The sequence below is a fragment of the Notamacropus eugenii genome, chromosome 3 (genome assembly GCF_028372415.1).
Source record: "Notamacropus eugenii isolate mMacEug1 chromosome 3, mMacEug1.pri_v2, whole genome shotgun sequence".
In the NCBI taxonomy this organism is placed as follows: Eukaryota; Metazoa; Chordata; class Mammalia; order Diprotodontia; family Macropodidae; genus Notamacropus; species Notamacropus eugenii.
The window spans coordinates 335,939,301-335,961,716 of NC_092874.1; the positions used below are offsets into that span (position 1 = coordinate 335,939,301).

The window sequence follows — 22,416 nt, forward strand, 5'->3', positions numbered from 1 at the left end:
TTCATATATTAATTTGTTTTAATTTTTCCAAAACAATATTCAAAGAATCTGCTTTGTTTCATTCAAACTATAAATGTTAAACATTTACAAACTAAAATAGGAACTGACCATACACAAGGATTTAAACAAATCTTTCAAAGAATAGTTTTTAAAAATTGTTTTCAGTTCACTGTATTCAAAGTTCAATATTGTCAAGCCTTGGGTGACCTTTTTGAATCACATACCACTACCACTTCTTTTAACACAAAAATGTTTAGATTTTATCAGCAAAACAATATTTTAAGATGTTTACTTCACAAGTTGACATTTTAGCATATAAACTTGTATATTAAACCCCTTTCCATTAACTACTTAAAAAAATATATACAACTATGAATGTTTAAATATGCATCCTGTGCCATGTGTCCAAGCAAACATCTGAGAATTTTCAAACTATTGAAAGGATGAAAGAACTGGCTTCAAATTTTTCTTTCTGACTCAACAGACCAAGCATTTTTAACGGGAGGAAGAAAAAATCCATTCAATTAGTATGTGCCTCTCTATATAGAGATGTATATTTTTCTAATATACATATACACACACACACAAATCAGGAAAGCAAAGAAACAGCAAAAATTAACTCATTAGCTTAAATATTTTGTGGACCAAGTCTTGGTTTATAAGTACTTTAAATTTTGTTGCTCTACAAATATAATAGGAGGAAAAACGCTGGTTTCATAAAATTCAGTATACTTCAGTATTTTAGACAATAACTTTTTTAGGGGCACAGATTAAATGATTCTGGTCTTATGACAAACCTGAAATATTCTGGTACCTTACTGCTCCACACATATATATATCCTGCCTAATCAAAGACCTGAAGGACAGAACAGAGCAGCGTAGCAATATGCGAAGGACCTATCAAAGGACACCTATGCTTTTGTCAATTGTATTGATATTATGCATAGGATATTCACTAGGCTGAAATCAAATCCAAATCAAGTCTAAATATCTGCACCACACTTCTCATGAACAAATCTACAACTTAAGATATCGTTACATGCTATTGTTTTGCTCTGAAAAATCTTAAGGATTTAAATCACGCAAGATTCATTTTGCAAATGCTTTTGCTATGTTGTAGTACTTAAAAGTCAACCACAACAGCAACTTCTTTCCCTCTCAGAAACAAAGAAAAACTTGCTGGAAATGTGTTTGTATTAAAAAAAGCTCTCAAAATTAAGAATTGGTCATTTCTGGCCAATGGTGGTAAACTGACTGACTAGAAATGCTGTCTGATTAGTACTCTTTAGTGTCAGATGTCATAGGGATTCAATGACCACATTTTTGGTACAGCACACATTCTCATACAAAGCCACAGGAGAACACGCAACTTCTTTTGTCTAACATCAGAAAAATGCTTTAACTATTTGTAGAATTTTTGGCTTAGCATTATAGACACAGTAAAATGATCCCATTCTAGGACAGAGGAAACTACTCTTAAGGAGAGTTCTGATTTATACAAGATAAGGATATTTTCCTGTTTCAAAGAAAAATGCCCCTGGCAGTTCAATAAAAGTATGTAATACATCATTTACTAAAGGTTGAAACCAATGCAAACCACTTACTGGCATGAAAAAAATAACAGATAAAACACTTTGAACCTTCTCTGTCGCTGTTTCGTGACCAATAACCAAATATAAACAATTGTGGTTCCAGTTCTAAGTTCAAGGGGAAAAAAATATCCTTGCTAAACACTGACATTGTACAGCACTGTGGAACGCTAACAATGAAAGTGTCAAATTAGATTTTAAATAGCTCAAAGGAGCACAATAACCTGATATATCTAGAATCAAGGTAGCCACAAATGGAGAAAGCCAGCCATCATAAGGCAAAATAAAACGCTAATATAGAAATTGTGATGTTCGTGGCATAGTTATCAAAAATTCTCTCTAAGTATAACTCTAATATCTCTCAGTGTCTTCAATCAAAATCTCTAAGGTTTCAATTCTACAATTACTGAAAAATTCACTGCCTTTAGTTTTATAAACTATAGAATGAGTATAAAACCTGCTACTCTACAGGCAATTGAAGAATAATTATTGATACCATGATATATCAACTCAAAACTGAATCAAAATTACGTAACTATGGCAGACTTTTTTTTAATAACAAATCAAAAGTGCAGTACAGGGCTGAGCCTACAGTTCATCACACTGGTTTAAAAAACAAAATTTCATGCCTCAACTATTAAAAAGGCTGTTTTCTTCCTCCACAATATAACTTATCTTTAAAGCAACCTAAGGAATTAAAACATCAGTTCCCTATGACAGAAGTAGTCTTACTGATTAAAAAGAATCAACATGACAAAGTTTAGAGTGATAAGAGTGAATACAAACAACCGTGGAAAGGGTGGAACATTTGTGTTGGATATTTAACATGAAAAGCTTCAAACAAGTTCTGAAGTTTTTCAACTTTTTCAAATAAAAAGTTGTCCTTTCCCATGGTTTAGGGATATATGTTGCATTTTCCCCACAACAAATGTAAGGGGGTAAAGAGGTTTTTAAAATATTGCCAATATTAAGTTCTTCGGTACCTACTATTAATTGGAAAACAGCAACATGACAGATGTGTAACACTAGTTATGATCCAACACGGGTTGTAGTGGTTCTTTTATCTGAGAAAAAGCTTTTCAGAAGAAATACCTGCCCTATGCTAACCACAAGAAGAATGATGGCTTCTCCAATTGACCAATAGGCCACTCTTGTGTTTAGATCCTCTGCCCGGCTGCGTCCTTGAGCTTCTCTTAGTCGGAAATGAGTCTGGTAGTCGATGACAGACTTCAAAGCTTCGTGAATTGAAACACAAGCAGATTCCATCTAGATAGAAACATTCTGAGTTAGCCTTGCTAAAGGATTACTTTCTAATATATTTCTTTATAGGAGAAAAAATTTTTTCCCATTTATCCTAAAAATGATAATCTTTGAATCATTTTTTAGTAAATTCTCTTCTTGCCAAAGAAAGGATATCTATACTATTCTAGGAGAGGCACTGTAGTGTATTTTGAAGTTAGGAAGTATTAAATATAATTTTTGACACTAGCATGTGACCAAAAGGAGATAATTAGTCCTAAGTTTTAGTTTATCTATAAAATGGGTGCATATTAACTACTTCTCGTGGTTCTTATGAGGATCAAACAAAGTGCTAATCACTCCACAAAGTTTAAAGTTCTATATAAAATCCCCCCCAGTTATTACTGTATACTGAGACATTTGATTTTTAAATTAAACACAGAAGTTTCCCCAAACTATAGATGCTTCACTTTCTTCCACTGCAGCCAATACCACCTGTGTACCCTTCGTTTTGGAAGAGGACCAATGACAATCATGGGTGTGACGTTTTGACTTTTATGTGAATTGGATTTACGTGAGGGAAAGCTGAGAACTTCCCCGGTTCCTGCTATGGCTGCTGCTGGACTCCAGGATGAGAATGAGCTCTGGCAACAATAAACACCATGTGTGCTGTGCAGGTAAGGTATAAAACTGTTAACTACTCACTGGCTTCAGTGCTGCAACTCATGAAGTAGAGGGTTGCAGCTTGCTACTACGACTGGGGCCTTCAAGATTGGAGAGGAAACATAGGAGTATCAGCCTGGGAGAACTTCAAGTGAGAGAGAGTAAGCCTCAAAGCCTACTTTTATGGAGAAAACTTGATAATCTGGCTCAACCTCAGCACAGTATGCTCAGAGTACAAATTAACATCTTATTGAACTCTTTGCTGTTTATTTAAATGTGATAAAAATGATACATGTTAACTTTGAAAGTTGAAGGTATCACTAAATATAAAGGATTTTATTTCACAATAAATCTGCGAATTTTTTCTCTTCTTATATTGTTGATTAAGCCAATGCCTTTTTTCTTGATAAGGTGTAACTAACTTCACCGTATGTACTCCTACTTTGAGATGGCTGTTCTACTTCACTTAAAGAGAAATCAGAATTTTTAAGTTTTAGATTATTTCATATTTTGAAGAGTGGAATATGAATTTATAATGCCTAGCATATTACAGTGATTAACATTTCCCACTGTTTAAAAGTTTAGTAGTGTCTGAATAAAAAAATCTGTGTTACAATACTATTTTTCTATTATATACCTTGCATTAGGGAACTTTAACAAATGTGCGTGTGCAAAGTATTATAGAGAACTGTGCTTGGTTTTTTCTTAATTTCATCAATAGACACTGGGTAAGAACTAATTTGGGTATGAAAAGCACACAGCAAAGCAGTGTAAGAGAATTACATAAAAATACTAAAATATAGAAATTAACTAAGAATTGTTTTTTAAAGTGTCAGGTTATACAAGCCATAGACTTTAAATATATACCTGGTATTTTCATGCACAGAATGTGTTCCCTCTTCATTTCTAGTGTAAAACACCTTTAGTTTCCCTCAAAATTCAAGTCAAATGCCATAATCTACATGAGTTTGTCCCTGATCCTGTACCTACTATTGCTCTCAAATGACCTTTTATTCTGTATATACTTATCTGTGTACAAGCTATCTCCTCTGATAGAATACAAGTTCTCTGAGGGCAGAGATGGTTTCCTTTTCTTTTTTTAAACGTGTCCCAAGGACCTAGTACGTAATAGGCACTGGATTCATGGTTGCTGATTATAGATACATCGTTATAGAAGCAGCGTGAAATAATGGAATAACTAGGCTTTGAGACAGGAAGATCTGGGTTCAAACCTTAGCTCTGACACTAGCTATGTGACCCTGGCAAGTTCTTTGATCTCTACGAACCTACCTATTAAGTCATATGTGGGTTTAGATCTGTGTTGGTAGAGGAAATTCCTGAAGCTGAGGAAATCACAGATCTTTTATTTGTGATCGCACTGATGTACTGATATAAATAGAAATGGAATGTGAATAAGCTAAATCAAGGAGTAGTTTTGGATAGTATATAAAATAAACCTTTACAAATAGTAGGTTCATTTAATTTTATAAAATTTTTGTACTTATCAATTTGGTAAAGCACCTACTTACATGCCAAGCCTTGCATTAGGCAGAATGAATTAATAATTGGGCATTTTATATATATTTTTAAAATTTCAAATATATTTTCAATAATAATAATAATTTTTAATTATTTATTTATTTAATTAATTAAATTAATAATTTAATTCTTTTTAAAAACTGTGAGCTGCAAATTCTTTCCCTTCCTTCCCCTCTCAATGAAAAATCAAGCAATTTAATATAGGTTATACATGTGTAGTCATGCAAAACACAGTTCCATGTTAGTCATTTTGTGATAGAAAACACAAATAAGAAACCTCCAAGAAAAATATAGGTAAAAAAAAGTATTCTTTGATCTGCATTCAGATTTGATCACTTCTTTCTCTGGAGGTGGATAGTTTTTTCATCACAAGACCTTAAGAATATATATTTTTTTGTATTTCTAAAGACTGGCTCACAAAATGTACAAATACCTTCCCTCTTCACTGGGAATTTACAAGGAGAAAGCGATGTGAAACTGAAAACCCTTCAACTATAATTTAAGCTTCTTTCCTCTGATATTTATTTCCTATCCTGAAAGAAAACAGTGAAACTGGAATGGAAATATCATATCTACTATCCTTACAATATTTCATCATGTACTTTCTTTCCCAGTCTTTCTAGCCCTTCTTCATGAGGCTGTTTCAGATCCTTCTCAATATTATGACTGCACTGCAGAGTACAGAAAGTAAAGAATGTTTCCAAGAAACCAAGAAGACTTTTATGAACTGATGCAGAATGAAACGAGCAGAATCAGAACAATTTACACACTTTTGGATAGGGTCAAGGTGGGAATTTGTTTTTACTTGGTTGTGTATCTATTACAAGGGTTTTCTTTTAACGAGGAGGGGAGATGGGAGAGAGAAAAGACATGTTTGTTAATTCAAGAAAATTTAACTACAAAAATTGCAAGGCATAGTATTATGACAGTAGTCATTAATGTTAAGTAGAATGTAAAGATTATATTTTGTCTCCTACAGATTATACTTATGTATTTTTGCCTTGCCTCAGGCCACCAAGGTGTTAGGCTCAATCTTTTTTTCACCAAATACAGCCCCCCACCCGCACAGAATTCTGGGGGAGCTGGGCTGGGTTTTTATTATGCACTGCTATTGTTTCTTCTTAATATCTTTTTTAAAAAAACAAAAGTATTTATGCATACTATTACTATTATGCTGATGATCTATATTTGCTTTTACCTGTGTAAGAGCGCTGACTCTGTTCTCACTGGGAAACAATGGTGGGTCTTCTCCAACTTGAAAGTCAAAGTACACAGTTTTGTGTGTGAAAGTAGAGAACTCATTGCTGAAACAAAATTTATATGTTCCATTTCTGGATGCAGTGAAGGTAAAACTATCATACTGTTTCTTCATTTCTTTGTATAACACCACACCATCAGGATCTTCCAACCGGCAATCTACATCATAATGACCACCAGTAATCACCTGCAGAAAGAAAAACACTGAAAAGTTTGGGGTAGAACAAAAATTAAACACATTAACCAATTTTCCTGTTACAATGCTAAAATGAAAGTGCCAGATGTCATTTAATATGACAGACAATACCATATTCTAATATTTCTATATATGGGCCTTTACCAAGAAGCAGATTTTGATTCCAAAATAAAAAAGAACAAGTAGTTTTCCAATAATGAACATAGTTCTTTCATGAGCTAACTTTCCTGCAACTGGATGTATTCAAAAGGAAGCTAGATTTTTTGTGCTACAAAAGGGACTCTTGCACTAGTGGGAAGCTAGGCCAGATGACCTGTAATATTACCTTCCAAATAACTTGAAGACTACAGTTTTAGCTAAAAGGAGTAAATGCATAGGAATAACACGAGAAAAGGCTACAAAAATAAAATGGTACTCTACTGTAGAGGACCTTGAATGCTAGTTAAAGGAGTCTGAAATTCACCTCATTGGCAATAGAGAGCCACTAGAATTTTCATCTCAACAATGACATGACTAGTTCTACAGAAATGGAAGATTATTAATCTCCTATCAATGATTATACTCAGCCAAGCCAAAGCCTTGGATCACTCCCACCATTTATTATCTATGATCCTACATATGTACTACTAAATAAAGGGGGAGAAAAATTCCAAAATCCAGACTAGGTCCACTACAAATTTATGTTATACAATCTCAAATGGGCCTTCACTGCTGCTTAGGCAGTCCTTCTACACCTCCATAATCAACTCATGATGCCACTCTCCATAGCAACTCTTCCAAACTTTTTCATGCCTTCTTAAACCTCCCATGGTCCCCCCTTCTTCCCCCCATCCCAGACGAAAACCATGCCTCACATTTTATAGAACTGAAGCCATTTGCCAAGAACTCCTTCTGTCCTTGTTGGGATTGGAAGCTCAATTCCGTGTGGACGGTCTCGGGCGGGTAAAAGTGGGACTTCTAAATCTTAGAGTCTTACGAGGCCCTCCATGAACAGCGGGGGTTCGAGAAGGTCAGACTGAGCTAGCTCGGCTAGCTGGGGTATTTCCGCCTCTCCCCGGGAGATACGTGATGGGTGGAGTCTCCCTGCCCTCGAGATTGTCCCAGATTGGAGCACACCTAGTTACCTAACAGCACGGAATTGAGATGCAAACTGTGCGGCTGAAGGTTAAGTAGGATTGAGGAAGCCTGAAAGCTCTCTCTTAGCACGTGTGGAGCCAAGAGGACAGTAGGCTCCGCTCCTCTTCTTTCCTCTCTCCCCTCCCCCTCTCTCCCCGCTTGTACTTCTACTTCCAATCCCTTAAGCTTAGCCTCCTTAGGAAATCTCCCCCTCTTCCTCCTAAGGAAGACCCCCCCTGCACTTGTAACTAGACCCTGTAATAAAGCTCAACCCTTGTTCGACTCTGGAACATCCTTTCTCTCATATGTGCATCCGGTTTTGGCCAACCGAAGACCTCGGAGGTGAGGTAAGAAAGACTCGGGTAGCCCAATACAGGCCTCTAGGCCTGGCATGTCCTCTTCCTCTTCTTCTATCATTCAGATGCCTTTTGCTACTCCCCCTTCACTCCTGTCTCAGATGATGAAGTGTTTTCACTCCTTATTGAGGCTAATCCCTTTGTTTGTTCAAGAGATCTCACCCCAGTCCTATCTCTCTCAGAAGATTGCCCCTGTTATCCCCAATTTTTCACTTATTTTCAACCTCTTCCTTTCTATTTCTCATTTCTTACTGCCTACAAACGTGCCCATGCCTTCCCATTCTGAAAAAAACTTCACTTGATTCCTCCATCCCTGTTAACTACCATCCCATACACCTCTTGTGTCCTCTGTAGCTAATCTCCTAGAAAAAACCATCCACAACAGGGGTCTTCATTTTCTCTCCTCTCGCTCTCTTATTAACCCCTAACAATCCATTTTCCATTTTTCCAAAGTTACTGATGATATTTCACTTACCAAATCCATTGACTTGTTCTCAATCCTCATTTTCCTCTACCTCTCTTCAGCCTCTGACACCGCTGACCACTCTCTCTACCTTGATGCACTTTTCTCTCTAGGTTTTCAAGACACCATTCTCTCCTGGTTCTCCTTTTATTACTGGACCACTCCAATTCTTTCTCTTCTGCTGAATCCTCATCCAGATTATGTCCTTTAACTGTTGGTATCCTTGTCCCTCTCCTTTTCTCCATCTATCTATACTGCCTCACTCAGAGACCTCATTCACTCGTGGATATAATTACCATCTTTATGCTGAGGATTTTCAAATCTACCTTTCTGTGCTAATCTAATCTCTCTGCTGACCTCCAATGTCACATCTCCACCAAATGCCTTTCAGAAACATTTTTTAAAAATTTAGCAGCACTTTTATTTTTCTCTCAATTATATGTAAAGATAGTTTTCAAAATTCATTTTTGTAAGATTTTGACTTCTAAATTTTTCTTCTTCCCTTTCTTCTCTCCTCAAGATAGCAAGCAATCAAATACAGGTTATACACGTGCTTCCACCTGCATTCAGACTATTGTAGTTCTTTCTCTGGAAGTGGATAGCATTTTCCATCATGTGTCTTTTGGAATTGTCTTTGATCATTATATTGCTGAGAAGAGCTAAGTCAATCAGTTGATCGTGGCACAATGCTGTTGTTACTGTGTACAATGTTCTCCTGGTTCTGCTCACTTCACTCAGCATCAGTTTATGTAAGTGTTCTCAGGTTTTTCTGAAATCAGCCTGCTCATCATTTCTTATAGAATGATAGTATTCCATCACATTCATTTACCACAGTTTGTTCAGTCATTCCCCAACTGATGGGCAATCCCTCAATTTCCAATTCTTTGACACCACAAAAAGCGCTGCTATAGATATTTTGATACATGTGGGTCCGTTCCCCTCTTTTTAAATGATCTCTTTGGGATACAGACCTGGCAGTGGTATTGCTAGATCATATATGCAGTTTTGTAGCCCTTTGGGTATAGCTGCAAATTGTTCTCCAGAATGGTTAGATCAGTTCGTAACTCCACCAACAATGCATTAGTGTTACAATTTTCTCCACATCTTCTCCAGCATTTATCATTGTCCTTTTCTGCCGTATTAGCCAATCTTATAGGTATGAAGTGCTACCTTAGAGTGGTTTTACATTTCTCTAATCAATAGTGATTTAGAGCATTTTTTTCATATGACTATAGAAGCTTTAATTTCTTCATTAGAAAACAGCCTGTTCATATCCTTTGACCATTTATCAATTGGGAAATGACTTGTATTCTTCTAAGTTTGACTCAGTTCTCTATGTATTTGAGAACTGAGGTCTTTATCAGAAATACTGGCTGTAAAAATTCTTTTCCAGTTTTCTTTCTAATCTTGGTTGCATTGGTTGTTTGTACAAAAACTTTTAAAAGTAGTCAAAATTATCTATTTTGCATTTTATAATGTTCTCTATCTCTTACCTAGTCACAAATTCTTCCCTTCTCCATAGATTTGATAGGTAATCCATTCCTTACTCTCCTAATTTGCTTATGGTATCACCCTTTATGTCTAAATCACATACCCATTTTGACTGTATCTTGGTATAGAGTGTGAGATGTTGGTCTGTCTAGTTTCTGCCATACTATTTTTCAGTTTTCCCACCAATTTTTGTCTAATAGAGAGTTTTTATCCTAGAATTTGGAGTCTTTTGGGCTTATCAAACAATAGATTCCTATAGTCATTTATAACTGTGTCTCGTGCACCTAACCTATTCCACTAATTTATCACTCTATTTTTTAGCCAATACCAAATAGTTTCGATAACTGCTGCTTTATAATATGATACGGCTAGGACACCTTCCTTTGCAGGTTTTTTTCCATTCATTCCCTTAATATTCTTGACCTTTTGTTATTCCAGTTGAATTTTATTATTTTTTCTAACTCAAAATAATTTTTTTTGGTACTTTAATTGGTATACCACTGAATGAGCAAACTAATTTAGGTAAAATTGTCACTTTTGTTATATTAGTTTAGCCTATCTATGAGCAACTTATATTTTCCCAATCATATAGATTAGACTATTTGTGTGAAAAGTGTTTTGTAATTGTGTTCATATAGTTGCTGGGTTTGTAGACTCCCAACTATTTTATAATAGCTGGAGTTATTTTAAATAAAATTTCTCTGTCTCTTGCTGCTGGGCTTTTTTGTTAACATATAGAAATGCTGATGATTTATGTGGGTTTATTTTATATCCTACAACTTTGCTAAACTTATTGCTTTGAGCAGTTTTTTGGTTGATTCTCTAAGTATATCATCATATCATCTGCAAAGAGTAATAGTTTTGTATCCTCACTGCCTACTCTAATTCCTTCAATTTCTTTTTCTTCTCTTATTGCCAAAGCTAACATTTCTAGTACAATATCGAATGGTACTGGTGATAAGGCGCATTCTTGTTTCATGCCTGATCTCACTGGGAAAGCTTCTAGAATATCCTATTACAGATAATGCTTACTGATGACAGTAGACAGACACTGCTTATCATTTTAAGGAAACTCCATTTATTCCTATGCTCTTTAGTGTTTTTAATAGAAATGGGTACCGTATTTTGTCAAAAGCCTTTTCTACATTTACTGAAATAATCATGATTTCTGTTAATTTTTTTATCAATATGGTCAATTATGCTGATAGTTTTCCTAATACTGAACCAGTTCTGCATTCCTGGTATAAATCTCATCTGGTCATAGTGTATTATCTTGATGACAAACTGCTCTAAACTCTTTGCTAATATTTTATTTAAAAGATTTTCATCAATATTCATTAAGAAAATTGGTTTACAATTTTCTTTCTTTTGGCTTTTCCTGGGTTAGATATCAGCACAATATTTGTGTCATAAAAGGAACTTGGCAGGACTCTTGCTTTGCTTATTTTTCCAAATAGTTTACGTAGTATTGGAATTAACTGTTCTTCAAACGTTTGGTAAAAATTCACCTGTAAATCTATCTGGCCCTGGAGATTTTTTCTTACGGAGTTCACTGCTTATTCAATTTCTTTTTCTAAAATGGGGTTATTTTACTTCCTCTTCTGTTAATCTGGGTAATTTATATTTTTGTAAATATTCATCTATTTCACTTAGATTGTCAGATTTATTGGCACACAGTGGGGCAAAATAGCTTCTAATTATTGCTTTAATTTCCTCTTTATTGCTGGTGAATTTATTCCTTTTATTTTTGAAACTGGTTTTCTTCTTTCTTCTTATTAATCAAACTAATCCAAGGTTTGGCTTATTTTTTTCATAAAAACAGCTCCTAGTTTTATTAGTTCAATAGTTTTCTTACTTTTAAATTTATTAATCTCTTTTGATTTTCAGAATTTGTAATTTGGCATTTAGTTGGGGATTTTCAATTTGTTCTTTTCTAGCTTTTTTAGTTGTATGCCCAATTAATTTATCTCCTTTCTCTATTTTATTCATATAAGCATTCAGAAATATAAAATTTTCCCTAAGAACTGCTTTGGCTGCATCCCGTAAGTTTTGTTATGCTGTCTCATAATAGTTCTCTTTGACAAAATTATCAATTATTTCTATGATTTGTTGTTTGATCTACTCATTCCTTGGAATTAGACTATTTAGTTTTCAATCAATCTTTAGTTTGGCCCTTTATTACACATAATTTATTGCATGATGATCTGAAAAAGAGGGATTTAATATTTCTGCCTTCCTGCATTTGATTATGAGGTTTTAATGCCCCAATATATGGTCAATTTTGTTATAGGTGCCATGTACCACTGAGAAAAAGGCATATTCTTTTCCATCGCCATTCAATATTCTCCATGGGTCTATCATATTTAACTTTTCTAAAATTCTATTCATTTCCTTAACTTCTTGTGGTTCGATTTATCTAGTTCTGAGAGGGGGAGAGGTTGAGGACTTCCACTAGTAAAGTTTGCTCTCTATTTCTTACTGTAACTTACTTAACTTCTCCTCTAAGAATCTGGATGCTATACCACTTGGTACATATATGTTTAGTATTGATATTATGACTTCATGGTCTATGGTACCTTCTAGCAAGATGTAGTTTCTTTATCTCTTTTAATTAGATCTACTTTGCTTTTGCTTTATCTGAGATCAAGATTGCTGCTCCTACTTTTGTTTTACTTCAGCTGAGGAATGATACATTCTGCTCTGGACTTTTACCTTTACTCTGTGCATATCTTTCTGCTTCAAATCTGCTTGCATTTTATGGGAGAGAGTTCATTCCATTTACAGTTATGATTACTGTGTATTTTCCTCCATCCTATTTTTTCTGTTCATACTTCTCTCTCTTTTTACCCTGTCCCTTCTGACCACCGACTCCCTCAATCTGTCCCCTCCTTTCTTTCCCCTCCTACTTCCCACAGGATAAGATAAATTTTGATATACAATTGAGTGTGTATTTTATTCCCTCTGAGTCAAATCCAATGAAAGTAAGGATCCAACAATGCTCACTCCTCCTTTCTCCCCCTCTACTCTAATAGGTCTTTTGTGCCTATTTATGTGATGTAATTTACCCTATTCTGCCTCCCCCTTTCTTCTTCTCTCAGTACAATTCTTTTTTTCACCCCTTAATTTTTTTTATATCATCACATTAAAAATCAACTTATACTCACACAACCTCTGTCTATGTATACTCTTTCTAATTGCCCTAATAGAGATACAATTCTTAAGAATTAAATGCATCAATGCACCATCTTCATGTGTAGGGATGTAAAGCTTTTTTTTTCCCTTTTCTGTTTACCTTTTTATGCTTCTTTTGAGTCTTGTATTTGAAAATCAAATTTTCTGTTCAGTTCTGGTCTTTTCATCAGGAAAGCTTGAAAGTCCTCAATTTCATTGAATATCCATCTTTTCCTCTGAAAGATTAAGCTCAATTTTGCTGGGCAGCTGATTATTGCTGGTAATCCAAACTCCTTTAACTTCTGGAATATTATATTTCAAGCCCTATGATCCTTTAATGAAGAAACTGCTAAATTCTGTGTAATCTTGACTGTGGCTCTTTAATATCTGAATTGTTTCTTTCTGGCTGCTTGCAGTGTTTTCTCCTTGACCTGATAATTGGCTATAATATTCCCTGGAGTTTTCATTTTGGAATCTCTTTCCTAAGGTGATTGGTGGATTCAGCCAATTACTATTTTACCCTCCTGTTTCTAGGAGATCAGAGCAGTTTTCCTTGATAATTTCTTCAAAGATACTGTCCAGGCTCTTTTTTTGATCATGGCTTTCAGGTAGTTCAATAATTCTTAAATTGTCTCTCCTGGATCTATTTTCATAGCCAGGTTTTTACCCCCAATGAAAAATTTTACATTTTCTTCTATTTTTTCATTCTTTTGATTTTGTTTGACTGATTCTTGATATTTCATAGAGTCATTAGCTTCCACTTGCCTGATTCTAACTTTTAAGGAATTATTTTCTTCAGTTAGCTTTTGTACCTCCTTTTCCATTTGGCCAGTTCTAGTTTTTAAAGAATTGATTTCCTCAGTCAATTTTTGGCCTTCCTTTTCCAAGCTGCTGACCCTCTTTTGCATAACCCATTTCTTTTCTCAATTTTTGTTCTACCTCTCATCTGATTTTTAAAATCCTTTTCAAGCTCTTCCAAGAAGGCTTTTTGGGCTTGAGAACAATTTGTATAGCTCTCTGAGGCTTCGTATGTGCTCATTTTGACACTGTTGTCCTCTTTCGAGTTTATGTTTTGGTCTTCCCTGTCACTATAGTAGCTTTCTATGATCAGGTCCTTTTTCTGCTCATTTTTAAAAGCCTATTTCATGACTTTTAAAGTTGAGCTCCTGAGACACAGGGGGTACTGTCCCAAGCTTCTTGCACTAAAGGCCAGGGCCTGGTTACTGGCTTTTTATGCTGAGGTGGCCCAGCCTAGCTGTGCCTGTTAGGCTGGGGTCCCAGGGCTGGCAGTTTGCCTTCTGCTCTGGGGCTGGAGGCCTCACATTTGGCTTGCTGAGCCAGGACTGTGTGGCCTTGGTTGCTAATCTGTTATGTGGCCAAGTGCCTCCAATTGGCTTGCCCAGACACCATCTACACTCCCCTTTTATCCAAGTGAGACAGACCTTTCCTGAAGACCTTCTAAGTTATCTTAAGCTGGAAAATTGTTTCACTCCATCTTTTCTGTGGATTTTGTTGCTCCCGAATCCTCAGGAAATAGTGTTTTTAAAGGCAACTGGGAAGAGCTCAGACAAATTCCTGGATTCTCTCTGCCATCTTGGCTCCATTTCCTGCCTTTAGGAAATCTTGCCTGGATGTGTTGTAGACATCTTAAACTCAATACACTGAAAACAGAATTTCGTTACCTTTCTCCCAAACCTTCCCCACCTTCTACCATCTCTATTACTATTACTGTAAAGGACAATACCATCCTCCCAAGGCCTTTCCGGTTTGCAACCAATCTGTTTTCAAGGCCTGTCAATTTCACTTCTGCTACGCTGCTCAAATACAACCCCTTCTACATTGCCACCACCCTGGTGTAGACCTTCATTACCTCAAGGATGGCTTATTGCAACTGTCTGCTGGTGGGTCAGCCTGTCTCATATCTCTCTCCATTCCAATCCATTCTCCATTCAGCCCCATAAGTCATTTCCCTAACGTACAGGTTAGACCATGGCATCCTCCTACTCAATAAACCCTAGTGACTTCCTATTGTTTCAAGTAACAAATAAAAAAAAATACCGTTTGGCATTCAAAGCCTTTATAACCTAGCTTCCTCCTATATTTCCGATCTTACATCTTAATTCCCAACACATACTCTTCAATCCAGTAACACTGGTGTTCAACTGTTTCCCTGAATAAGACTCACCATCTTCTCTCTGCACCAGGCATTTTTCCTACCTGCCAGTCCCCGCACCTATGCCGGGAATGTTCTTCCTCTTCTATTCCAGACTACTGATCTCCTTGGCTTTCTTGAAGTTCCAACTAAAACTCCACCTTTTATAGGAAGCCTTCCCCAACCTCTCTTAACTCCAGTGCTTTCTCTGTTGTTTCCTATCATTTATATTTGTTTGCCTGAGATCTCCCCCATCAGATCATAAACTCCATGAGGGTAGGAACTGTCTTTTGTTTCTTTTGTATCCCCAGCTTAGCACAGTGCCTGGGACATACTAAGCACTTAATAAGTGTTTATCAATTAACTGATAGTACTGGTAAGGGTAGACTGGAGTGGGGAAAGGGCATGCAGGTAGAGAGATCTGCAAATAGACTACTGCAAGAGTCCAAGGTGTGAATGATATCAATGAAGTCCCATACTGAGGTGTAGGCAGGGGAAGAGGTAACAGATATAAGAAATGCTATAGGATTTGGTAAAGGATTGAATGAGAAGTGAGGAAGAGGAAAGGGTCCAAAAAAAAAAACAAAACCCCTCCACAAGAGTATCAAATAGGGGAGATTGAATAAGTAGTGGAAACACTGACAAAAATAGTTAAAATTAGGTAATGCAGATTTTGAGGGAAGATAAGCTTGGTTTTAGGCATGTTTGAGCGAAATATCAAGGTAGAAATACAGGGCTAGAGCTTGGGAATGAGACCAGGACCAGAATTTTGGAGTAACATATCAAGACTGAAGCCTATATCAGACTGCTAAGAAAGAGTGAAGTTAAGAGAAAAGATAAAGTCTGACAAAATCTGAGGAACACTCACCTTACAAGATCATGAGAAGGACGAGCAAATAAGATAGGTACATGTTTACAAAGGAACTACAAGAGTGGTACCTCTGAAGTAAAGAAGGAGAAAGTACGCAGGAAGAGTCTGCTACCCTGATTCACCAAATGCTGCAGAGAACTCATGGAAGAAAACCAAAAAAGGCCTTTGGAATTAAAGATAAGGATAAGGAGGTCTTTATTGATCTTGGAAATATTTTCCATAGGGCGGTAGGAATGTAAAAGCTAAATTACAAAGTCCTAGAAGAGGTGGAAGGAGATGAATGACCTTAAGGGGACAGATAGAGAGTTTAGCTTTAGTCAGTATCAGGAGTTCCCTTCTTCTGAGACAGAAGAGAACAAAAGAATTGGGAGCGATTTTAACTTATAACAAGAAACTTATTTTATAAAACTTATTTATTTTTATAAAATAAAAGATTAAAAGACTGGAATCCACAGACTCATAAAAAAGGAATCACTGAGGTCATCCTGTATAACATACACCAGAACAAAAATTCTCTATAACATATCCAAAGGTTAGTTGTTTATACACCTGGAAGGTCATTACCTCCTGGAGCAGGCACTTTTTTCTTACATCAATACTCAATTTGTTTTCCAGTAACTTCCTCTCCTTGGTTCTTACTTTTATGAAAAAATATAATCTCTCTTTAACATGATAGCTTTTGAAATTCTTGAAGATAGCTAACATGTCTCTTTTAAATCTCTTTTCCAGGCTAAATATTCCTACATCCTTTAACCAATTTTTATACAGCATAATCCCAAGTCTCCATCATCCTGATGTCCTCAGCAGAAAAAGAGGCTAGGTCAAGTACCAATTTGTGAGAGACTTCAGTGAGGTGTTGTGTTAAGTCATGTGCTGTTAAGTGAAAAGTAGATCAAGGTTTGGGAATTAAGAGTGAAATACTGCTGGGCAGCAGTGAGGATCCATTTGAAGGCATGCACTATAAATTTATTGTGGGTGAAATCAACTTGACTCCATGCCTTTTTCTCAGGAACAGGAGCAAAAAAACTGGCTAACAGGATTACCCAAGTTTGAGGATTAGTAGGTCCTCAGGACCAAAGAAAACATCAAGCAAGTCAGAAAACCTAGCACAATAGTTACTGAATCAATTATTAACTCATGTTAGAAATACTTAAGAATGAAAGCAAAGCATCAAGGTTTCGTTGGAGGCAATAATAATGGGGACTGACATCTGTATAACACTTTAAGGTTTGCCATGTATTTTACACACATTACTCAATGGAAGTGATCTCTTCATTCTGAGAGTCCCCTACAATGATGCAGACTTGGAAACCCACCCATGCCTGTCTTTACTATGAGACTGTTGTGCATATTATCCCCAAAAGTTTACCACAGGGAGTTTACTTAAAGTACTGGAGGCCTTCCTTATTTTCTCCCAACCAGGACTAAGGAGCATTCTGGCTTCCCTTTGGCTTTAAGTAACTAAAAAAATGCAAGCAGCCTGCAAAAAGTTAAGTTTCTGAGCACTGGCATCTAATGAAAAAAAATATGCCACACCTCTAGCCTATCTCAATTTCTCCTTGTCTGGTAAGGCAGAGGTTGTGGGAGAAAAGTAAAGACACCAATGCAGAGTTTAGCAATGCTGACCAAGATTTGGAGATACAGCCTTGTATAGTAGAAAGAATGCTGAATGTGGAATCAGAGGAAACCTATGACACTTAGTTGTGTGACCAAGGACAAGTCAATAAAACCTATGAGAGTCTGTTTCCTCACTCATAAAATATGGATAATACCACCCATAGTACTTCATGGATTGTTCAGAGACAAAATGAGATAATGTATGCAAAATGCTTTAGAAACAAAATTATTATAGTAATTTCAAATGTTATTAGCAGGGATGTTATCTTCAGGCAAATTACAATCAATAAGCATTTATTAAGGGCTTAATATGAATGTGGCATCCTTATCAAGCACTGGGGATACAAAGATGGCAAAAATAAAAATAAAAACACCTTTTCCTGCCCACAAGGAGCTCACATTCTAAAGGGGAAGAAAGGATGTAAATATCTAGGTAAGTACAATGATGTAATAGAGCAGATGGATAGTCTTCTTAAAGGGATAGCAGTCTGGAAAGGCCTCCGGTAAAGGTGGGACTGGAGCTCAATTATGTTTTTGGCAAGGCAATTGGGATGACACAGCTAGTACATGCCAAGTGTCTGAAGCTGGATTTGAACTCAGGTCGTCCTGACTCCAGGGCTGGCTCTAACCACTGTGCCACCTAGCTGCCTTCACCACACTGGAGTTCAGTCTTGAAGGAAGTCAGGAATGTTAAGAGGCAGAGGTGAGAAGGGGAGTATTCCAGGCACGAAGATGAAGTGTCATGTATGAGGAATAGCAGTTTGGAGGGGAATAAAGTACAAGGAGAGTGGAAAAGGAGGAAGGGGCCAGATTCTGCAGAACTTTAAATGCTAAACTTGATTCTGGGGGTAGCAGGGAGCCACAAAAGTTGTTAAGTGGCTGGGTGAGTGACAGGGTCAGACTTATACTTTAGATTGTTATGCTGGGTGAATTCAAATGCAGAGTTGAGGATGACCCCATATTTCAAACGATGTGACTGGAAGAATGGTATGTCTTTAACAGCAATTGGGAAGAGGGAAGAGTTTTTGGGGAAAGTTAATGGGTTGTTTTGGACATAGTAAGTTTGAGATGCCTACAGGGAACAGTTTGAGATACCCAAAAGGTATTTAATGATGCTATGAGTAGCTGTGCAAAGCAGGCAGCTAAGTGGTACAGGGTGTTGGACTTGGATGGAGCCAGGAAGAACTGAGATGATCTTGTTTCAGAAACTTACTAGCTGGGTGACCTTGGGCAAGTCACTTCCTTCTCTAAGTTTCAATTTCCTCATCTGTAAAATTGGGATAATAGCACTCACCTCATGGGGTTGCTGTAAGAATCAAATGAGACAACACATGTAAAGCACTTTGCAAATCTCAATCTGCTATGTAATACTTTGTTGTTGTTATTATTTAGCAGATTTTGATTAAAGAGGAGGCTGAAGGAAGTTCAAAAATGGATTGTTATTTATCATTATGAAATAACCTTTTGAGTTTCTGTCATTTGAAGACTGGTATATCTCCTAGATCTTAACTTGATAATAAAAACGTTCAATTGTTTAAGTTGCAAGAGTAGATTCCCAAGACATATCACTAGAGAAATCTCCACTTTGTTACTACAGGTTGACAACAATCTATCAAAACATTCTTGGAACCACTTATGAACCCACCTAGTCCATATTTCTCTAATATTCACAGGAGTACTACAACATACTTTGAAATCAAGATATACTATGTCAAAAGTATTCCAACCTTTCCCCTTTTAAATCAAATGACTCTATGCAATACTGTTTAATTAATCTTGTTTATAAATAAAGATAAAGCTACAATTTTTGATGTATTTTATAAAAACGTAAAATGGAAATCCTTTAAAAGCAAGTCTATCAACCTAAAATCATCTACTTACAAGAATGTCACCTAAACACTTTTTCAGAAAGGCACGCATTATATAAAGAAGCACTCTTTCATACAATGTTGGCATAGAAAGGCTAACGGACTTCATTTTGGTAACATCTCCGCAATAAAATGAAATGAAAAATTATAAAGCCAACTAGATGCTGATCACCATTTAAAGTTATTTGAGGGAAAAGATGGGTAATATAACAACATGAAGACCAAGTGTTGATGTCTATTTCTCAAGTAGAAAAATTTTTAGAAGGGTTATTCAATTAATTCAACTATTTCTAGTTAAGAGGCAGAGTCAGAATTCAAACCATCCAAACTTGACTCAACTACTGGATTCAAATGTCTTCATCATTCAAGGTTTACAAAATGAAAAGTATTTCTTGCCTTTTTTCCTCCAGCAAATCACTGAAGTTGCTATTAATAATGAAAAAAGTTGCAAGTTTTAAGGGAACCAGGAAGTTAAAGAAAACCCAAAGAATGAATCTGCCTTGGGAGATCAGAGTTGAGGCTGTAACAAAACTGTGGGGGAAAAGACAACCCAGTCAATCAGCTACCTAGAACTAAAGGATACAGTGGAATCTGATAACTTAAAATTTTTTTTTATAACTGTATCACAATGTAATTAGTTTCTTTTGCTATGCTATAATTTTGTTTTATGCATTTAAAAACATGATTCTGAGAAGGGGACAACAGGCTTTACCAGAATTCCAGAAGGGTCCATGAATTTAGAGTCTTGGCTAGAATCCTACCTCCTGCAAAAAGCCTTTCCCAGTCCCTCTAAATGATAGTGCCTTGCTGCTGAGGTTATCTCTAAGCAGTTATTTTAGAGACTGAAGACTCCTTGAGGGCAGGACTCTAGCTTCCTTCGTAATCCCAGAGCTTAGTAGCAGATGCTTCACAATGCTTGCTGACTTTCCGGATCCCCTGTAATTCTAGCACCTCCTCTCTAGTATTTCAGTTTATTCCGTAATAATAAGCATTTATACAATGTTTACTATGTGCCAGGCCCAGTGCTAAGTAATCCTTCACAAACGCTTCATTTGATCCTCACAACCACCCTGGAAGGTGACTGCTCCTATTAATTTCATTTTACATTTGAGGAAAACGAGAGAAACAGGTGAAATGACTTGCCCAGGTCTGAGCGCAGCTCTGAACTAAGGTCTACTCCACTTCTGCAACAATAACTAACACGGACATCATTATAATAATAGCAGTTAACCTCTCTATATAACTATCATTCTACTTGATCCTCAAGACAAGGGGAAGGGGCTCTGATTATCCCCATTTTACAAATGAGGAAGCTGAGGCACACAGCTGAGGCACATTGAAAACTCAGGTCTCCCTTATTGAGGGGCAGCTAGATGACCCAAACGGGGTGTGAACGAACCAACCACAAAGGTGGAGCAGCGGAGGCAGTGCCAGCCCTCCCCACGTTCAAATCCGGCTGCAGACAATGAGTAGCCGTGTGACCCGGGCACATTAACGCCGTTTGCCTCAGTTTCTTCATCTGTCAAACTGCGGCAGTATCTGCCAATAAAACCCCACAGAGGTCACGGACGGTCGGACGCTACTGGGACTGAACAACTTCCCTGTCTGTACGTAGTTGTTGGCAAGTCAGTGCCCCCCCCCATCAGACTGTGAGCTCCTGGAGCGAACCCACTGTTTGTGGACTTTCTTTGTATCCCCGGCGCCTAGCACGGTGTCTAGAACACAGCAGGCGCTTAATAAATGCATTAGTGACCGAGATCAACGAAGCCAAGACAGGAGCATATATATGCTTTAAGGATAAGGAAGATGAGGACTTTATCACCCACTCCCCGCCGCCGTGATTCACTCCTATCCTCTTCTTACACAGCAGGTGCCTAATTAATGCTCGTTGGGTGCATTCGTTCCCTCGTTCCCTCCCTCCCTCCCTCCCCCAAGTGCGTCGTCCTGATGCCTACACCCGACGCCTGCTCAGCCCCCTCACTCCGCAGCGCTCGCGGAGGACTGAGAAGCCGGCTCGCCCGGCCTGCTCTGCCCGGCCCGGCCCGGCCTGCCCCGCCCGGCCCCGCGCCCCTCCCGGCCCGGCCTGCCCCGCCCGGCCCCGCGCTCGCTACCTGGAACTCGAGGGTGCACTTGGTGCCCTGCGTGATGTCCTCGTAGAAGCACTGCTTGGCGTTGTCCGGCAGCTCGAAGGTGATCTCGGAGCAGCGGCCCGGCCCCGGCCCCAGCGCCAGCGCCAGCAGCAGGAGGGCGGCCGCCCACGCCGACCCCGGCCGAGGCATGTCCCGGGCTGGGGGCCGCCGCCGACGGGGCTGGGCGGGAGATGCGCACGCACAAAGCCGAGTGGGCCCAGGCCCGGCCTCCCTGCTCCCCCGACGGCTCACCGCTGCGGAGGAGGCCCGGACGCTTCGCCGAGCCCCGGCGGCCGGGGGCCGGCGGAGGGCAGGGCAGGGCAGAGCCGGTCTCCCGGGGAAACGGCTCCGCGAGGCGCGAGCCCGGGAGCGGGTGGGGGAGGGGGAAGCGGCGCGCGGGCCTGGTGGGGGAGGGGGAGAGACCCGGACGGAGAAGAGGAGAGGGGACCGGTGAGGGACGGGGCAGGGAGGGGGCGAAGCTACCGCGGTGGCGGCGGCGGAGACGACGGGTACGAAAGAGACCGGAAACTGCAGGAAGTGAGCGAAATTACTGAAGGAAAGGGGACGGGGGAGGGCCTCCAACGACCCGGATGTAGTCCTCGCTCTGGGCGAGCCAGCAGAATGCTTACGTGGAGGGCCGGCTGGTTAAGTGAAGCTGCCGGGAGCGGGGTAGAGGAGGGGGGGGGGGGGCACGCTCCT

At 38.4% G+C, this 22,416-nt stretch overlaps 1 protein-coding gene across 1 annotated transcript; it reads right to left on the reverse strand.

Annotated features, from left to right (window-relative positions):
* On the reverse strand, positions 1-22,245 carry TMED7 (transmembrane p24 trafficking protein 7). The gene is made up of 3 exons (XM_072597100.1): positions 21,700-22,245; positions 6,229-6,474; positions 1-2,855 (listed from the first exon to the last, which is right to left on the reverse strand). Exons 1-3 carry the CDS (start codon positions 21,865-21,867, stop codon positions 2,619-2,621), a joined length of 651 nt encoding a protein of 216 aa, XP_072453201.1. The 5' UTR covers positions 21,868-22,245; the 3' UTR covers positions 1-2,618.
* Positions 22,246-22,416: the final 171 nt, after the last annotated feature.